The sequence below is a fragment of the Amblyomma maculatum genome, chromosome 4 (genome assembly GCF_055883805.1).
Source record: "Amblyomma maculatum isolate TAMU_Amacu chromosome 4, ASM5588380v1, whole genome shotgun sequence".
Taxonomy (NCBI): Eukaryota; Metazoa; Arthropoda; class Arachnida; order Ixodida; family Ixodidae; genus Amblyomma; species Amblyomma maculatum.
The window spans coordinates 78,600,504-78,619,730 of record NC_139347.1 but is presented as its reverse complement, the minus strand read 5'-3'; the positions used below and the strand labels follow the sequence as shown (position 1 = coordinate 78,619,730).

Here is a 19,227-nt window from a genome sequence, read left to right as displayed (position 1 = left end):
CGTTGATGATCCCTGTGGTATCCAGCACCTTCTTGGGAGCAAGAGAGATGTATCTGCTTGCGAGCCGTATCGATGGAACATTTCGGTAATTCGTAGCACATGATTTACATTTTCAAAAATGTGCACGCGCCAAGCTGCAGCTTGTGCATTGCTTTCATTTCCCGTGTAACACTTCAGCGCGTTGCTGGTTCGTGAATTCTTTGCATAACACTTTATTAACACCGCTACTTACCTGTCTCGTTTATTTCATAACACTGCAGGCCAGAATTGGAGCAACCTTTGTTTGAAGGCACGCCGTCACAGCACAACTTTTGCTAACGAGGGGGGGGGGGGGGGGGGGCGAAGGGAGATCAGCGCGTGGTCGAGGTAAGGGGTGATACATAGTACGAAACGTGTGGTACTAAAACAATTTTTATTAAACCCGAATTTCAAAATTGACTAGTATTGTCTACTATTTACAACCACACATAAAGTTGGGACATGCCTCTGCATCGCTTAATAAACACGAGCTCATTCCTGTGCGAAGAGAGGCAATACTTTGGACGCGCAAGAAAATGAATCACCTGTGTTACTCAAGAAAAAAAAAAAAAAAACGAAACAAAACAAAGCTTCCTCCTGAGCGCAAATTGAGTCAGCTTGCTGAGGTTGATGACTAGTAGAAGATCTGAGTATGCCAGTATCCGAGTTCAATGGACAGGCCACGACGAAAGGAGTAGTAAATTTTCAGCACGTCTGTGAAGCGCTTCTGTAGGACAGAAGTGAGTATTGGTAACCTTCCACACCCCTCTTTTATGTACGAATAACAAGCAAGAAAAAAATAATTATTCTAACTGTGGTAATGCCCTGCTGGCAAAACGTAACAATAACAACAACAGAGAATGTAATACATACAGTGACCAAATGAATAAGCCGTACTGAAGGTCTCGTCCGTCCCGAACGAAGTGAGGCTTTCTGGTGAAATGACAGAGAAACAACGAAGACTAAATGACGCTACAACGAAACCCTTGCACTGCAATACTGTCAGGTACCTATGGATGCGTCAATAAGAAAGAACTGCGCGTCGAAAAGGCTTTAAAAAAGTCACAAATAAGCGAAAACAATATTTGCACGTTGTTCAAGAGGCCGATGGGCTTAAGAAAAAAAAAGTAGAACCAGGTGGAAGCACGCTCCTGGACTGGACATTACATTCTCTTCGACAACTATGCATAGCGTCATATTCTCGGTGGACCGACTGGGGCAAGATTGGCTCGCTACACGCAGCGATAACTTCAAACTCTAGATTCTCCTCGTCCACCTTGCAGTGAGTGATGCATGTAGGACCAATATCGAAGAACTGCGTGAAGGATTTGTCGCATGCTTGAAAATAAAGCAGGTCGTCGTTCCAATATGAAGAGTGCGAGACAATGGCGAAACCTTTGTGACCCGTATTTACGAGAAGTGTTGATCCAAACAAGGAATTTTGCAGCCCACAGAGCGCATACTGACGACTGGCAATGGCGTACACTATGCGATACTGCACCTTTTCATGTCATCCTCAAGAGAACAATTTTTTTATGCCTGCGTCTTTTTCCTTTGAAACTTTGGTTCACATTGTGGGGTTAAAACCTGCACCCTGATTTTGCGGCGGTTATTCACAAAGGAACAGTGTAAACTAATAAAAAAATGCCTTTGGTGTTCGAGGAATCAATGAAGTTCCGCGATTCTTTCCTGCCTTACAGTAGCCATAAATACACGGGAAATGTAAAAAGAATGTGTTGTGACATATGAAACAAAGGTGGCTTGGAACATGCATCTATGATAATAGCTGAAAAAAAAAACGCATCTGGCGTCTCATATATACACGCGACTAAGGCTATACAAAATTGTGCGTTAATGTTTCACAGTCTTTGCAGCTGTCCAGGAGATTAGCGTGAGCGTCCCACCTTCACATAAACTTAACGTAAACGCACTGTCAGCTCGACTCTGCTCGAGCACACATTTAAAATAGGCATTGTTTGTGCACCTGATGAACACATACCAACACGTCCAGTTCCACTGGCTCCCTGAAGCGACTGCGTCGGAATGGGTGCCCCCATCACGACCGCAGTCCGGGAGGCACTGCATTGTAAACGCTATCCGCCATCACAAATGCGTAATTTGAGCACATTCTAGCTGCGATGCTGCTCACTGCTCGTCTTCCGACTCGTGCACATGCGGAACCATACTCAGATCCGTCGTCTCGGTCGGCGGGGGTAGCGTATAATTTTGTAGTTGCAGCTCGAGCAATTCGTCTTCGGCTGGCAGCGGCAGGAATGGCGGCCAACCTCCGAGAACCTGCTGAGCACTGAAGAAGGACCCCGGCACATCGTGGCAGCCGTAGTCGTAGTAGTCCAGCTCGAAGCCGTCCTCAGTGCCGCTCGTGCTGAGCTCGGAGAGGGACGCGGCCAGCGTCACGGCCGCGCCCTCCCTGGAACGAGAACCGGAGGCCACGCGGTCCATCAGGCCCAAAGGCACTCGCCGGTTGGGGCCGCTGGAGCTGCGTCCGGTGCATTCGAGCGACTCGACCGAATCCTCCGCGCCTTCCCCGTTGACCGAAAGGAGGGACTTGAGTGGCCTTGGCTTGAGCGAAGGCCGCGGCGTGCACGCCTGACTTTGGGGTTGCGGCGATACGGTGGCCACCGGCACCCGCTTCTTGGGCTGTTGGGAAGAGGGTGACAGGTAAGTGTCAGGGGCTGAACGTACGCGGGTCGCCGTGTTCCCAGTTTCTGTATAACCCTGTTATCTGACCAGTACATCAATCTAGTGTGTCCGCATATGCGCAGTTTTCAGACGTGCGGCAGGCGGTGAGTCAGTCAGGAAATGCGCTAAAGATAACATGGAACTGGTAAATCTCGCCCTCTTCATGCGCCAATATCACTGGTGCGTCACCCACACGCACACATTCGTGTACACACAACTACTGCGTTTCAATCATTTGCACCTCTCCTATTCTTGTTCTTGTGCCTGAGCCCGGGCGGCTCACAACTATGATTACATCTTGAACAGGAACTCGCTCACAACTAAGATCATTATTTCAAAGTGAGTCCGGATGCGTCGTGAGTGAGTACGGACACTTTCAGATCATGACCTGAATGTGAACCGGATTGATTCACGACTCAGATCATAATCCGAATGTGCCGACGTACTCACAACTCAGATCATGATCTCAGTGAGCCCGGACTCATGACTCAGATCGCGATAGCAATGTGAGTGCTTACTCACTCATGGCTCAGATCGCAATCTGCATGCGAGACTCAACGAGGCCTTTGAATGAGTCGACTCATCAGTGATTCAGAACGATAGGAATTGCCTTTCAGGGAGCACGAATACTACGACCCACTATATATTGCCTTTACGATAGCTGAATTAGAAAGGGCATACGTACCGCCGGTGTCGAGGACGCCGAGGCCGTACAAATGGAGCCGACCGACTTGAATAGGCAGGCTTCGTCCATGTAGTCCTCGGGACTCTCTCCGGACGCCGCCTTGAGGGGAACCTTCTCAGTGGCCGCGGCCTCTCGTATCTCCGGTTCCTCGTCCTCGGCGGAAACTTCCGATATGGACGTGAGCGAGCCGGCAGCCAGCAGACGCACCGTGGGCCGCGAGTCGAGCCCCCCATCAGAGCAGAACGACTCCGAGGCCAAGCTGCGCTCTTTTCGCCGGCGCAACAGGCAGCAGCGGCTGTGGTACACGACCGTCAGCAGGCCCACCGTCAAGACAACCGCGCAGCCCAGGAACGTGAGAAGCGCGTGCACGGACGATTGGAACGGCGCCAGGCGAGAGAGGCGCGGGAAGTGGGAAGTGATGCTCGCCACGCTTGAGTCTGCAAAGGGTCGGGAATTCATACACGTTGCAAGGCATCGAAGGTTTTCGCTTTAGCCATTAGAACGTTGGTATATGCATGCTTAGCATAAACAGACGCAACGATAACGTCTATAATGCGTGCCAAACAATAGCTCCCTGTACTTTATTATCGTCGTTGACCTGTTATATGTAAGGACTACATATACAGAAAGAGAGGGATGGGATTTTGTGGTGGCTTGCAGTGTAGTTGTACGCTTAATTCACTGATGATAAACTTACAGTTTATATGTGAACAGAGGTGGCCCCCCACCCGGTGCGATAGCTCAAGTTTACTGGAAAATAGAGCTGTCGATTTCTTCAGATGATGTCGCGGGGATGTGAATCAACCCTTTAGCTGCAACAAGCATGATACATCCGCCTTCCGCCAAGCATACAGCACGAAACAAATCAAAAGAAATAATTTATACAAGGATTAGCTGTTCGTCGACAACGTGAGCTGTTACTGAATTCGTGAAGACAGAGCATGACGGAGGACTCACTTGTTTCCCAGAAGGATATGCTGAAGCTCGCTGCCACTTCCTGAGATGAGTTTCGGGCGAGGGTCAGTGTCACGAAGTCTATGCGGATAGGCCCCGACAGGGAGGTGACTTCGAACGGAGCTGAACCGTGGACCACAGACGGCACGGTGGCCAAGAGGATGCCAAGATGAGACGTTCCATCACGCACTGATATCTCGCCTGAGCCGAGTATCACATCGGCCACTCGCACGGTCACCAGCCTCTCGCGGGAGAACGGTTTCAGCACCCAAGAGATGGTGCTGTCCACGCACGGCGTCGAGCTGGTGAAGCGCACTGTGGCCTTCCTGATCACGGTCAGGGTGCAGCCGCAGATGCAGTACGTCGACGGTAGTGGTGTCGTTGAGGTGGTGTTCTCCGCAGGCGGCGTCGTCTCTGTCGATAGAAAGCAGTAGGGTTTAACTACATGTAGCACTTGAACTATGGTGATACACTCTAGAATGGAAGGATTTGGCAGCAGGGTTTAATTACATGTAGCACTTGAACTATGGTGATACACTCCAGAATGAAAGGATTTGGCAGCAGGGTTTAATTACATGTAACACTTGAACTATGGTGATACACTCTAGAATGGAAGGATTTGGCAGCAGGGTTTAATTACATGTAGCACTTGAACTATGGTGATACACTCTAGAATGGAAGGATTTGGCAGCAGGGTTTAATTACATGTAGCACTTGAACTATGGTGATACACTCTAGAATGGAAGGATTTGGCAGCAGGGTTTAATTACATGTAGCACTTGAACTATGGTGATACACTCCAGAATGAAAGGATTTGGCAGCAGGGTTTAATTACATGTAACACTTGAACTATGGTGATACACTCTAGAATGGAAGGATTTGGCAGCAGGGTTTAATTACATGTAGCACTTGAACTATGGTGATACACTCCAGAATGAAAGGATTTGGCAGCAGGGTTTAATTACATGTAACACTTGAACTATGGTGATACACTCTAGAATGGAAGGATTTGGCAGCAGGGTTTAATTACATGTAGCACTTGAACTATGGTGATACACTCTAGAATGGAAGGATTTGGCAGCAGGGTTTAATTACATGTAGCACTTGAACTATGGTGATACACTCCAGAATGAAAGGATTTGGCAGCAGGGTTTAATTACATGTAACACTTGAACTATGGTGATACACTCTAGAATGGAAGGATTTCGCAGCTAGCTTTAGCATATGTACAGACCACGTGCGTGATACTCTCATCGGGTATTAGAGATATGCCCAAGTATTTCAAATTCGAAACCGCCTGGAAGGAAACCGTGAAACACGAACGTGATGCTACGCTCGTTCACTTTTTCCAAGCGCTGTGTTGGCAAGCGAAACAATGTGACTAAAAGGCAAAGGTGCCCGTGATATGCAGTATATGTTGTGCGTTAATACAGTAACCAGGCAGACAAGGACACGAACATGAGGATTACGATAAGATGCACATATGAAAAAAACAAAACAAGAAGCATAAATGCATGCTTTTTCTTCTCGCGATGATGTTAGTCAAATACTAAATTAGTTCGCTAATAACCTAGACATTTTAGCAAAAAAAAAAAAAGAAAAGACAGCGCCATGTCTGTCAGATCCGAATCCAAAAACTCCCATGTACCATGTGCACTGTTCTACCAATTAGGCTAAGGCGACGGCTGTCTGACCGTATACCATAATACCCCGAGTCATCGCCCATATCAATCTTGGCAAAATATAGGATTGTGAAAACCACCGAGTCATCTCCCACTCCTAGGACAGGTTAGCGCGGGCCTGGCAAATAGCGAAAAATACCGTCGCGACAGTGAAAAAAAAAAAAAAGACAAACTAGAACATTGGAAAATCAGGCACAAAGAAACCGCTTTATTACCGCTTTCTTCTGATTTTCCAGGGACAGAAGGCCCCTATCTTTTTGCACCGTGATATGCAGCCTCGATACAGACACATACTTTGTCGAATTTCAATTTGCCGCACGACTCCTGCATAATCCTAGTAGCAGATCTGTGCAACACGTTGCGCTTTTTTTTTTTTAAAGGGATCTATTTAAGATGTAATTTTACAGTGAGTATTTTCGCTGTTCACCAAACCCCGAGAGGTTTTGGAGAATGAAAGCATTGTTTTTGATTTGGGAAGCCATTTTCATTCAATGTTTTCGGCAAGGACAACGAGTGAATGCTACCAAGTAAAGAATTTTCCTTTGACGCCAAACAAACTTTTTCTCCCAGTTCTTCCACGAAAGCTGTTCACAGATTTGCTTGCATAAGGAATGCATATTTTATATTTTGTTTCGCTTTGTACCCGAGGTATCGCCCACCCCACATTTTCGATGAATTTCAGGTAGCGGTGAGGTGGATAATGACTAGAGATATTACGGTATATGTTTTCGAGAGAACATGTGTTGAGCGCAGCCTAATCCTAAGAGGGTTCATCCCCTGCGCCACCCAATGTCACAGAGCTGACCACAAAATATCCCGCCATACTTCGAGGGTCACACACATGACTGAACGAGGAGGGCAGCTCTGGTGCGGGATGGTTTGACTTTGGTTTACGAGGTTTAACGTCCTAAAACGACTCATGATAAACAGGACACCGTATAGTGGACGGCGGAAAGCCTACGGCTGCGAATAATTTGGACAGCTTGAAATTGTTCAAGGAATACCATGCTGAACCCCATTTATTTGACGAAAACGTTCAAGAAATACATGATTCAAAGCGAACCCTCGTCCTCCTAGAAGAGACGCATAGATCCGCCCCTATTCTTCGCTGCGCCTGAACATACCCACGGTGACTATAAAGCCGCATTGTGTGTATACGCAAATAAGGTATTCATATTTCCACCCCTTTCCTTTTTTTCGTGATAGCAGCGCTTAACAGCGCTAAGATTCATTTAAAGCTAGATTCCTCTGACTCTGGATTGAAGTAGCTGTGGGGGCATTATATAAATGCTTACCTGGACATGGAGCAAGCGTGCAGGGCTTGGTGTCATATGCACTGCCATAGCAGGCACCGTCAGGGCGACCGCAAAGACGGAACCGCATCTGGCTCCCACGACCGCAGGAACCCGTGCATGGTCCCCATTCGGTCCAGTTGCCCCAGGAGGGTCCGGGGGTGCCTTGGAAGAAACGCAAAGTGAGCATCTGTGTCAAGGTACTGATTGGTGATCAAAAGGTGTACAGCCATGAAAAATAAGTTGGAGGGACGCTCAGCATCCGGTTATTAAGGGCATGACGCGCCTGCATTAGTGTCATCACTTGCTTAATCACTGATTCCTTAATGTGTGTCTACATTAACTCCCTCATGACATTTAGTGTACAGACGTCAGTTACCATGCTGCGATATATTCATAAAGCGATGTCCCACTCCTCTTGAAAAGTTGGATGCAAGTCGCCTCCTCATTAGAGCAGTCTCTTAAGTTTCACTTCATTACTTGGCACCAAATCAAAAACAATACAATAATTGCAGATGTTTATCTTCAAGGTAAGACGAACAATTAGTCCTTTGATTAATGAATGTTTACACGATGATGACGCCCCACGTGGCTGCACATGTCGGCTCTGCCACTTATGGAACATAAACAATCTTAAGAGTCTCTTAACAACTTGGCAGATTCGTTGCTGATCTAGGCGAAGCGTACTCTTCCATCACAGTCTGGGATAGGACTTCCGGTTCATATTCCGTTGCCCAATTTGAACCTCACCGGAGGGTGGAGGTCAGGGTAGAGTCCCGTGACATGAATGGGGAATGCGGACGGGATGACAACGACGACAGCTATGCGACATGAAAATTGGGAAACTACACTAATACAGCTAGCGATGTAAAATAAAAGCAGGATGAAGATCCGCGGTAATCAGCGAATGTGACTGGCGGTTACTCTCAGAAATAATTGCTTCATTTCCTGCCGCGTGCATTCTTGCTCTTGTGCGCCACACTTGCAGGTAAGAAAACAAAGGCGCACTGTGCGAATACATATATTATATGTACGCGACCGCAAACGCAGCTCGTTCGGTTGAAAAGGCGTAGCCGTTGCCATCACCATCGCTGTAACCTAAATTTGACAAAGACGTGTCGAAAAAATTATACGCTCGTGACTTGGCATCGAAGTTGTGACGTACCACGTAACCTTTGTTTGGGCAGCGTTCGGAGCGGTGTCACTGTCATACCATTTCGATTCCTATTTAGCATCAATCAGCTAGTCAATCAGAAGGCTAGTTTTCTTAGGGATTAGAACTGACGATATATGTACCTCTAACTGTATGCCGTCAGTTGTGAGCGACGGTGTTGATCGAGAAGAGATACAGATACTGCGCCTTCCTCTGACAAAGAACCAACCACACTAACGGCGTTGAACACTTTACCATATCCTGTTGCGGTCTGTTAACGTCATGAAACTCGCGGAATGTAAAGGCGGTGTTAAAGGCGCTATCGTTTTTTCGGCGCTCCACCCGCTAAGGCAAGCAGAAGGTGTGGCACAGACGCAAAGTGGCACAGTAACACTTGTGGCAACGGTGGGGCTTACCGGTGTCCAGTGACCAGGGGCGGCACTGACGCAGCAGCTCGAAGACGGCCCCGTTCTGGGCGACGCTGACGTAAGCGAAACAGAACTCGCTGTAGGCTTCGGGGAAGAGGTGGCAGCCCAGCGTGAGCGCGTGCTTGCCCCGCGGTAGCCGCCGCTCGAACAGGTAGCGCCATGGAGGAGAGGCGTGCGCCGGCACTCGGCGGGGGCCAGGAAGGCCGTACACCCGAACCTTGTCGCGGTCCCTGCGAGGGCGATAAGACGAACGTCTTGAAAGTCGCATACAAATGCACCCGAGGAGATCATAGCAACAGATACCTCAATTCATAACTGCAGGAAACGTTTGTCCATTGATGAGTGATTTGGACGATATCGGCGGCATGTATGTCTGAAACGTCCAAACCTTATGTAGGGGCAATATAGCACTTGCGCGCGTCATCTCGATGTACGGAAATATTGTGCAGTTTTGTAATTGGGGATGTTTTATTACCGTATATGGAGTTGGGTTAAGTGACATGAACAACTTCTCGACATGGTTATCGCGCGTTTCTTACATGGCCTCTTCCTCCATTACTGCGACTAGCGCTATCGTATTTAACGTTCGTACCTGGTGCCAAACTGTTCTCAAATGGGAAAACGCTGTTCAGTCGATATAAACAGACACCCGATGTCCAGCATATCTATTGGTTGCTACACGTGTGGACATATTCGGCCGGTAGATTTTGCGTGATGGTATCGTGAATGCAGCCGCTTAGAGCATATATGCCTTAAACATAGACAGTGCGAATGTATACGCTTCACCAGACGCCCTCTGCGTCCTCAAGGCGTCTCAAAGCCTGGAGGTACCATGCAGGCGCCTGATATATTTGTTTGTAAATGTTAATTTTAGTCTTGATTTCGACTATAAGGTAAAGCTTCAGCGCGGCTCGCTCATTACATTCTGTTTTGGGAGCCAAGGCCCAGTCAGGCTTGTCGCCTTTTGCCTTGGCATCCCCTTTCTTGTAAAATAAAGAAATAAACTTTAACTCCAACTCCAACTCCAGTGATGGCTGTTTAAGGCATTTTCCCATGGTTGTAGCGTCGTAGTAGCCGTAATCGCCGTAAACGCAGGGCGATAACCTAGCACGGTTATCCGTGTAGTTATCCGGATAACCGTGTAGAGACGGAAGTGACGACAGTTGAAGGTCCGCCCTTTAGGCCTTCGCCGGCACCTTTTGCTTTTGTCTACGCCAACGTCGAGCCTCCCGATAGCGACACACCCGGGTGCACTCCGCATCATTCTTAGCACTGCGGGACGGCACCTGCTAGGAAGTTCGCGCGTTTTTCTGTTTGCGATATTACGGCGAAAGCCTTTCTTGGCTCATGCGTGCCGTCCGCAGGAACGTGTCAAACGACACACATCCATAGTCAATCCAAGAGTAGCCACATAACAAGCCAGCATTGGCTAGAGTATCTAAACATTGGGTGATAAGCCAAAAACCATATAAAACTGAAAACAAATAATAATAATAATAATAATAATAATAATAATAATAATAATAATAATAATAATAATAATAATAATAATAATAATAATAATAATAATAATAATAATAATAATAATAATAATAATAATAATGATAATAATAATAATAATAATAATAATAATAATAATAATAATAATAATAATAATAATAATAATAATAATAAGAAGAAGAAGAAGAAGAAGAAGAAAAAGAAAAAGAACTAATAATAACGAGAAAATAATAAAGATCAAAATAGAAAAAAAAATGCAGAAAAATAAAACATAAAAGGCTTTTGCCCTACTGCTCCCAGAATTTTTGTTTCTCCTACCAACCGCGCTCATTCTCGCCGAGAATTTTCGCTTCGGATTTGCAGCCACTCGCCTGAGCGATTAAGAGATTAAGACATGCCCCTGTGGCACTAGTGTCAGCGTAGCATACGTCGTTAGCTAGACGCAGCGCCGATATCGATGGGCGAGAGCGACAAGGGTGAACACTTCGCTCGAGTAAGTTTCGTTTTTCTCGCCCATTTACGTCGGTGACAGCATCGCTCCATTTTCTTTCCCAACATCTTCCGTTCTTTCTCCAATCGCTGTGGACCTCCGTTCTCTCACCTATTTTTTTATGGACATCTTTATCCCCAGCCTTGAACGGACTTCACTCCCGCGACAATTCAGGGTGTCCTCCGTGTAAAAGCTCGCGTCGTACAAGACTGCTATGCATGTATGCGTGTCGCTATCAGTTACTTGCCTCAACCATATTGCGAAGCAATAATACTCCCACAGCTGCCGCTGAATTTCAGTTTACAGAGTAAACAGTTCTGTAAGCTTTTCTCTCACCCACTGGCTGTATATTGTAATTAAAGCGTTTATAGCTATTAGCGGAGTCACTGGTGACACACGGTCATATTTATTTCAGGAAAACACCGCAAGGGTGGGAAGGCGTACTTGCTGCAGGTGGTCGGGTACCGGTATAGGACGTTGATGCCGTCGTGGCAACTGGAGATGGCCGCCTGTGCCACGTTGAGCATGTACCGAGAGCTCCACACCACCCGCACCGGCACGCTCTCGGACACCAGCGGTAGCTTGGGGTCGTCGGCGCACGACAGCCGAACCTGCGTCACGTGGCCACAATGGAGATTACTTGTATAGGAACATGTATCGGCTGTCTGCGAACACTGATAAACTCGAATTTGTGCGGGTGAGTGCACATCTGTATAGGAGCTCGTAACTTAGCACAACATCAGAGTGTCGGGGATGTTCTATATATATATATATATATATTTCTTTTTCTACTTTGCCTTTAATTATCTTTCCCCTGAACAGATTGCATTACTAGTTCATGTGATTATCGAAGTAGAAGTAAAATTAAAAAGATAGACATAAATTACAATCCCCAATGCTTTCCTTGGCCTCGCCGACTGTTGGCTTCTTTCCTTCATATATATATAGATATACTTCGAAAGTATAATTCTATATAGCATGCATGTGTGCCCATGCTGGGCTAGGAAAAGAAACGCCATGAATTCACTCACAAAGCCGGGCAAGCATTTAGGTTAGAATTTAGAATACAGGTTGCATACAAGATGTATGCTCCTTTCTGTCACCATAAAAATAACACGAGAACACGCGTACAAAATGTCGAAGGGAAGCAGAGATATGCTTGCATGGCAGGGCTGCTCTCTACTGAGATTCATGTGTTGCTTTGTCGCTTCGCTAATCTTCAGTTTTATATTTCCGCCTCTAAGCTCGGCTAAGATCACGGTGGTTACCACACTCTCCTCCAGTGGAGGAGCAATTGCTTCTCTGACATCTACCCCTTTGCTTCCAAGCCTGTGAGAACAAGTTGAAAGAACCAGTATATAATCGTACGACTTTTAAATTTTTCGTTACCCGGAGGATTACACCAAGCCCATGATTGATGAACGAAGGAACCGAGAAGAGATGCCCTTCGCATTCCCATCGCAAGTGGGAATACGGCAAAGCTGTCACTGCCTTCAAAACTGCATCGTTTAGGTTAGCAATGTGCACCGCGTTTTTACCGCTCCGGTTAATAAAGCTGCCACTCTATAAAAGTTCTGCAACAGTGCGCTCCTGCTAGGTAGCGATGACTGTGTACACTGGATGCAGTCGTATAGCGTCACGCGGGTGAAACCGTAAGTGACCTCAAAACTGCCCTCGGTTTTTTTGGGCCCTATCGAAAAACGAAGTCAAACCGCGTAGCGTCTTTTCCTCCTCCACGCAGCGAGCTGAGACGCGCGGGTTTACATTGTTTGCTCACCTGGTAGTATCCGGCCTTGTCAAAGGCCTGGCAGTCAAGCGTAACGTCATGGCTGCGCAGTTCGGCCCAGCTGGAGAGCTGCTTCTGGTCGACCAAGGTGTCCTGGAACCACGACTGTGGCTCGGGGTGCGCCCCACGGTACACCAGCGACACCATGAAGCCGTAGTCGTCCTGATGTAGCGGCGCGCAGCGCAGCCCCGGCAGTTCGAATGTCACCACCACGTCCGAGCCGTACGTCTCCAGGATGAGGGGCACGTGGGTCACCACTTCGGGCCACCGTACGAAGGTGTCTCGAGTCGAGCGCGCCAGCACCGTCTCCTGCGAAGAGGTTGCGAGGCAGGTCATACGCCAGCAAGTGCCAGAACTTCATGTGAAACCCTTTATTCATTCTGTATCTGCATGGCCGACAACCCTACTGCAAATGTGGCTGTGAAGAGGTAGTAGAAAAATCTGCTTTGTGAATTCCTTCAGTCCCGGAAGGCAAATGCTTTGCTGTTCTTTAGATGCTGTTCTACTCGCACACTCCGAGAGAGATTAAAAGCCTCAGAGCGTGGCAAAAGCAAAGTGCAGTTCTCACTGAGGCACATAAAAACAGTTTCTATCATCAGGGGCGTACATTGTGCGGCTTAACTTGTGTCCTTACTCATCATCATATTTCTTTCCTTGTTTTCCTTTTATGCCCCCTCCTTTTCTGTTTCTGGATATCCAACCAGAATGCCTTTGTGGTTAACCTCATTGACTCCCCCCTCTCTATTTTTTTATTTTTTTTACTGATCAAAAGCTGTATATTGTGTTATTTAGCATCGGGTCAGAGATGTAGAGAAAGCATCATTATCCGACCTTCACTTGGTGGAATTCATGGCAGCTGCTATGGTGTAATTGCCGGCAGTGCGAGCCGTTAGCCACTCGTGCAGAGCTGCATCCAGTTTCATAATGGGTGGAGCAGAGTGACTGATCTAGAGCGACTTGCGAGACTGCCCGCGCAGTTTCAATGCGTACTGAGTGGGGAGCTGGAACAAAGAAACGATGGGTGTACAAACCTAGTGCAGATACAAGCTGGCGAGTGTACTTTAATAAATATGACTAGATTACTTACGTAGGGGGTCGTCCAATGTTAGGGTGAACACGCGAGGAGGTTACTTTGAGGCGCCGTGCTATCCAATGCGGCCGCAGATCGAATCAATGTGGTGCAAGCACAGATAAACCTGGAGATGCAGCTTTGTTGCACAGTCGGTCGGACACTAGCGCTCCGATAAGAGCGGCCCTGTGCTCGCGCGTTCCCCCTAAGAGTGGACGGCCTTGTACATATATTGAAGTAAAGTATAAAACCGCTTGCTCAGGCTCTCTACCTGCACAACGTCTTTTTTATTTATCTAAAGAGCTGCACACGACAAAAATTTAGGTATATCTAATAGCATTTTGATATAACACTGTAAACACCATCTCCTGTGTGCTCACTTGCTGCGGGGCAATATTGTCGTCCGTGGAATTTCACGGCTGCACCGGTTTTTTGAAGGCGAGAAATGGTGCGTGTGCGCGCCTGTTAATATAAACGTAATGTTCAATTTACTAACATCGTAAAATGTTTTCTTGCGAGTACATTGGTAATCACTGAGGTCAAATGTAAATTCACTTAATTTGTCTCCGCCCTAACTGGCTATGTGTGATTAAAATCTCAGATTTCCAAGTTTGGAACCTGTACTTTACTTTCTCACTAGTCGTACTCACGGTTTTCTGAACGCAGCGGAGCAACAAACTACATTCTCCTCGTCGGTTTCGAGAGCACCTCGCTTTATTTGCCTCTACCCCTTCTGGGCCAGCGTGATTATAGCTCCAGCCTGTCCAATTCAGGACCCGAGAGTTGAACTCATTTTCTCACCACAGCGACACATTCCACTCCTCTCAGCCTTTCTCTCTCTCTCACCGACAACTCTAGCTGAAGAACAAACTTTTCTCCCCATGGAGCCGTTCTTTTGTCCGATGGCACACGAAATATCGCAGGGCAGGACTAGTACCCAGGGTCGTCAGCCACACGCGCGGAGGTTCCAGCCCGAGTGCTCGCATGAGACGGGCATCCTGATGAATGACCACTTCCCTCCGCCCCGTGCCTGCCTGCAGGTTAAAAGCCCCCATACGTTCCCCTCTCCCCCTCTCTCTTTTACGAGTCCCCGCAGGATTGGCCGCAGCGGTGGCCGGTCCTTCTCTTATCAATGCCAACGCCAAGCGCGCCCGGTGCCTGCGGCTTCCGAGAAGCGAGCACGCCTTTGCGCGTGGTATACCTTACCGCCAGCACGATCGATGAGCGGCCTTGGTGCGTATTAAGCGTGCTTTCATGAGCGGTCCTTTATTGCTCTTCCTTCCGGGCGCTTGTATATGCGCGCTATCACCGCTCGCGAATGTGGCCACGCCAGCATCCGATTTTTCTGTTCCTTTTTGTATGTATACTTGCATATAGAATGATGCGTCTTTTCTTAATTCGCATATGTATATTATGCTTATATCCGCTTATGTGTGTTCATCGATGATCCCTGGAGCAGAGCTGTGATTTGGTTGCCCGCCTATATTAATCTCAGGTTACGATGGTCCTGTGGGTCTCTAATGATAAATGACGTAGAGGTGGGAACTTGATTAGGTGCCTCTTAAATGTAAGCGTTATTGGCCCTCACCAGCCTCGCTCGCATCTTCTGCCGTGCATTACTGTCCTAATAAGACGTCATTTCGCATGCCCAGGAGTTCTGGAGAAGCGTGTTTTTCGCTGGGAATTCGTTGTTTATGAATGCATTATTGTATTTTTTTTTTGATATCGTAAGACTGGGCCCATATAGTAACAATATTATCCGCTGAGAGAAAGAGAGAGAGAAAGCACTACATTTGCAGCCGCTAAGTTCCAGCGAGCTTGCCGCACCAGGGCCACTGGACCAAGTCGAGCCGAGTACTTCATGAACTAGGGGTTGGGTAGGGGTAATGTGGTGATTGTATGGCTCACTCACATTCAAACAGTCAGAGATAGATAGATAGAGAGAGAGAGAGAGAGAGAGAGAGAGAGAGAGAGAGAGAGAGAGAGAGAGAGAGAGAGAGAGAGAGAGAGAGAGAGAGAGAGAGAGAGAGAGTGGTTATAGCGTAGTGTTCTAGACAGTTATAACATGAAGGTGTAACCCAATGACGGCAAAAGTATGTCCTAGCCTGAAAGAATGTTAAATCGAATTTTGTGAGGAGACGAATGGATGATGGTAGAGACTTGGGGTTGCGGTGACTAATAGTCTTTTTATTTTGCCCAAGATACCCCTTCGGATCGCTTGCAGTTTCCTGCTAAGTAAAAGTAAGATTTTCTATCTCTCGGAAGATTATGCCATTCCCATCAGTACACTCACAGCAGTCTTACAATATTCTGCTGTAGCCCCATAATTGAAAGAGATGTCCAAGAAATATGAACTTAGTATGGGGCTAATATTGCGAATTTTAGACGGGCAAAGCGTATTACAGGCTCCGAGTGAGATATGCGTGCCTTCGATGGGCATGTTCATCTATGATGTGCTATGTTATGTATGAGCTGGTTCTAGAAAGAGCTAGGCACAGGAAATAGTCGAAAACGTTTGCACTAGAAAATGTTTGGTCTTTTGTTTTGTTTGCTACATGCAATACAATCTGTCCATATGAGCTACGTCTTTACTTTTTGCACGTCTCGAGTTTAATGGTTGGACTATAGTCCACTACACAGACATCTGAAATATTCCAGGCAACGTCTTGATACTTTAACTAGAGTTGAATAGCGCGGAGTTGCGACGTCTGGTTTTAGCGTTTATACCATGGAAGAACAAAATATTTTGATGGAGCGGGCATATATGACCACTTTCAAGGCTAAAGCGACAGTTATTGCAGCCCGGAAAGTTAAGTGAGAGAACTCTGGTCATGTGCGAACTACGAGAGGCGAGTTTTACTTCCGTCCGCACACCCAGTGAAGCGTATATGATTATCGAGAGCATTAACTGACTTGCACTGACTGCATCCAACATGGGCGATCCGCAACACAACATACGGAGGCACGAGATGGACATGCAGTGCGAGAGGCAGGAGAAGCATGCGTGTGTGTGTGTGTGTGTGTGTGTGTGTGTGTGTGTGTGTGTGTGTGTGTGTGTGTGTGTGTGTGTGTGTGTGTGTGTGTGTGTGTGTGTGTGTGTGTGTGTGTGTGTGTGTGTGTGTGTGTGTGTGTGTGTGTGTGTGTGTGTGTGTGTGTGTGTGATACATGCAAGATGTGCAAAAGCCGGAGATAAATCTCTGTCACCAGGTTCCTAACTGTAAGAGTAAAAATTTACCTTATAGAAATTGGTTACCCAGCTTACCTGTTACATGGTCTACCTCTTTTCTCATGTCCCGCCAACCTTGGTTTTACAACGCTGCAGACCACATCGTACCTCCAATTGTATATCGTTAATTGTATGTGTATAGGTGACCATCCCCCGAGAAGTGAGACAGATACAGCGCCTTCCTTCACCCAAGAAACAGACTGTGATGTTTAACACTTTGCCAGACTGTATTATAGTCTTTCGATGCTAAATCACCAAGCAAAATCATGCCAAACAGTGGTTTAGCAAATTATAATAAGTTTAGGCGAAATTAAATCTGGTCTAATTTTTGTAAACAAATTGAAAGCCTAATGTTGACATATCTAGACGACTTTAACGCATTTTCCTTGTTGACCAGACTACTGAATGAATTAGACCTGGGGCAGCACCATTTTTGCTAACAGAATGTGTTTTCGTTTCTTCTTGCAGACATTTTTTCCAAACATTTACCACAGCAACAAAAAAGCAAACCGTGATTTGTATAACCTATGCTGCTATCAATGTTTCTCTGTGCCTTGACTATCTGCTAAAAGAAAGAGAAATTATCTGTATGCCCGGCACATGTAAGCACGTTCCCCCCCCCCCCCCCCCCCCCACCAAGTTTGGAAGGTTGTTTGAAGACGTAGCGCTGATTATAACCAGCGATTCATTTGGTGCATCTCTGTAAACATTTTGTTCTTGGAATGTACTGGTGATGTGTCACGGCTGCATTGTGTGTTTACTAGTTTGCTGTCTGTTTTCACTGGTATACCTATCACCTCCCCCTCCCCCCCTCCTCCCCTCCCAACTGCAACTGTAATGTTGTTTTATGGCGCGGGGGTATGAAAATAAATAATTAAATAAATAAATGTGATTGCTGGGCCGATTAACCACCATAGCCACCATACGATGTCCTTAGGTCGTATGCAGCATATTTATAGTTCTCTGCACTACCTTTTCTTTTTCTTCCCCCCCCCCTTAACTCCCTTCCCCCCTTCCGTAGTAGTGGTTTGCAACAGAGATCTCTCTGACGTGAAGCTAGGTGTGCCAGAGGCAAGAGTTTGTCGAGTTGTGGTGTAGTGTGGTGGCATAGAATCGGTCGACGCATAGTATGCCCCTGTTCGAAGCGCACTCACTCCGTCGGCGGCGACCAGAGCGAATGCGTATCTGCCGGCGCGGTGCACGAGTCCGCAGGCGAACACCACGCGACCCGTGGACCCTCGGCGGGGCAGGTCGGTCTTGGCGAGCACCGTGCCGTCCCGGGCATCTGCCACGTGCGCTGTGAGGCCTCCTGCGGGGCCGCTGCCGGCAGCGCCACGCACCTCGGGCAGCCCGTACTCGACGGTCAGGTCACCCGAGAGCGATACGTACTGCTCGGGTCCGCGGACCCAGTAGCTGTAGCGGCCACCGCTGCCGGCGCCAACCGCCGAGGCGTCGACGGCCGGACCAGGCTGGCTCAGCGCCGCGGCGCTTGCTGCATGAGACACCACCACAATTCCGTTAACAGATTGGAACGCCATGCTGCGCTTCGTCACTACCGCACAGCACAATTGAATGCGCAGGAAATGCATATGTGCTACAACAGCGCCAAGCACAGCGTTCTCTGAATCGAAGAAAATCAGAACAAATCATGATAATTAAAATTAAACCAAGCCAAGCATTATTAGGTGTATTAAGCGGTTAAAAATGGTGCCGAAGTCTCAACCGCTTGGGATTGATCGCCATGTTAATGCAGCAAAGGAAACAATAACAGGAAATGCATGAATGAGATTAGATATATAAGAAGAGCTCAAGGTTTCGGAATTCGACGAGCACCTTCAGCCACAACACATTTGCTCTGCTGATCGAGAAAGGACCTTGGCCAATGCATGCATTCGCCGTAGCTTCTGCGACATTGGAGAGATACGGTTCGTAGGAAGTGACGTGCAGTGACTTTCACGTTCTGATGTCATCACATTGCCACTGCAGTGCGGGTTAACACGGCTGCAGCGCCCAAATAGTGGCGCGCTTTTGCTGGCAACATACGCTCCTCATGCAAGCGAGTGCTCGGACTTACGAACTATCCGGCCCGGCAGCAGAAACACCGCTCATAGCTCAAAGTAGTAGATCAGGACACCAAAGAAAAAACTTTATAGCCATGACTGAAATTGCAGAGGCGGGTTTTCAGTAAAGAGGGCTACAAGATCAAAGCGACCGCGCTGCTATATACACTGTTACGCACTTGCG

General features: G+C 47.4%; 1 protein-coding gene across 1 annotated transcript; it reads right to left on the bottom strand.

Annotated features, from left to right (window-relative positions):
• Positions 1–577: 577 nt before the first annotated feature.
• On the bottom strand, positions 578–18,521 carry gogo (thrombospondin-1 like protein golden goal). The gene is made up of 8 exons (XM_084600341.1): positions 18,138–18,521; positions 12,680–12,997; positions 11,347–11,513; positions 8,901–9,142; positions 7,335–7,496; positions 4,361–4,771; positions 3,404–3,840; positions 578–2,676 (listed from the first exon to the last, which is right to left on the bottom strand). Exons 1-8 carry the CDS (start codon positions 18,519–18,521, stop codon positions 2,164–2,166), a joined length of 2,634 nt encoding a protein of 877 aa, XP_084456467.1. The 3' UTR covers positions 578–2,163.
• Between the last annotated feature and the right edge of the window lie 706 nt (positions 18,522–19,227).

Excerpts from the sequence above, each read along its gene's own strand:
- gogo (XM_084600341.1), bottom strand. The coding sequence starts at position 18,521 with ATGGCGTTCCAATCTGTTAACGGAATTGTGGTGGTGTCTCATGCAGCA. Across the intron at positions 9,143-11,346 it reads TACCCGACCACCTGCAGCAA|GGACCGCGACAAGGTTCGGG; the intron begins GTACGCCTTCCC and ends TCGCCCTCGCAG. Across the intron at positions 3,841-4,360 it reads CATATCCTTCTGGGAAACAA|ACTCAAGCGTGGCGAGCATC; the intron begins GTGAGTCCTCCG and ends GACCCTTTGCAG.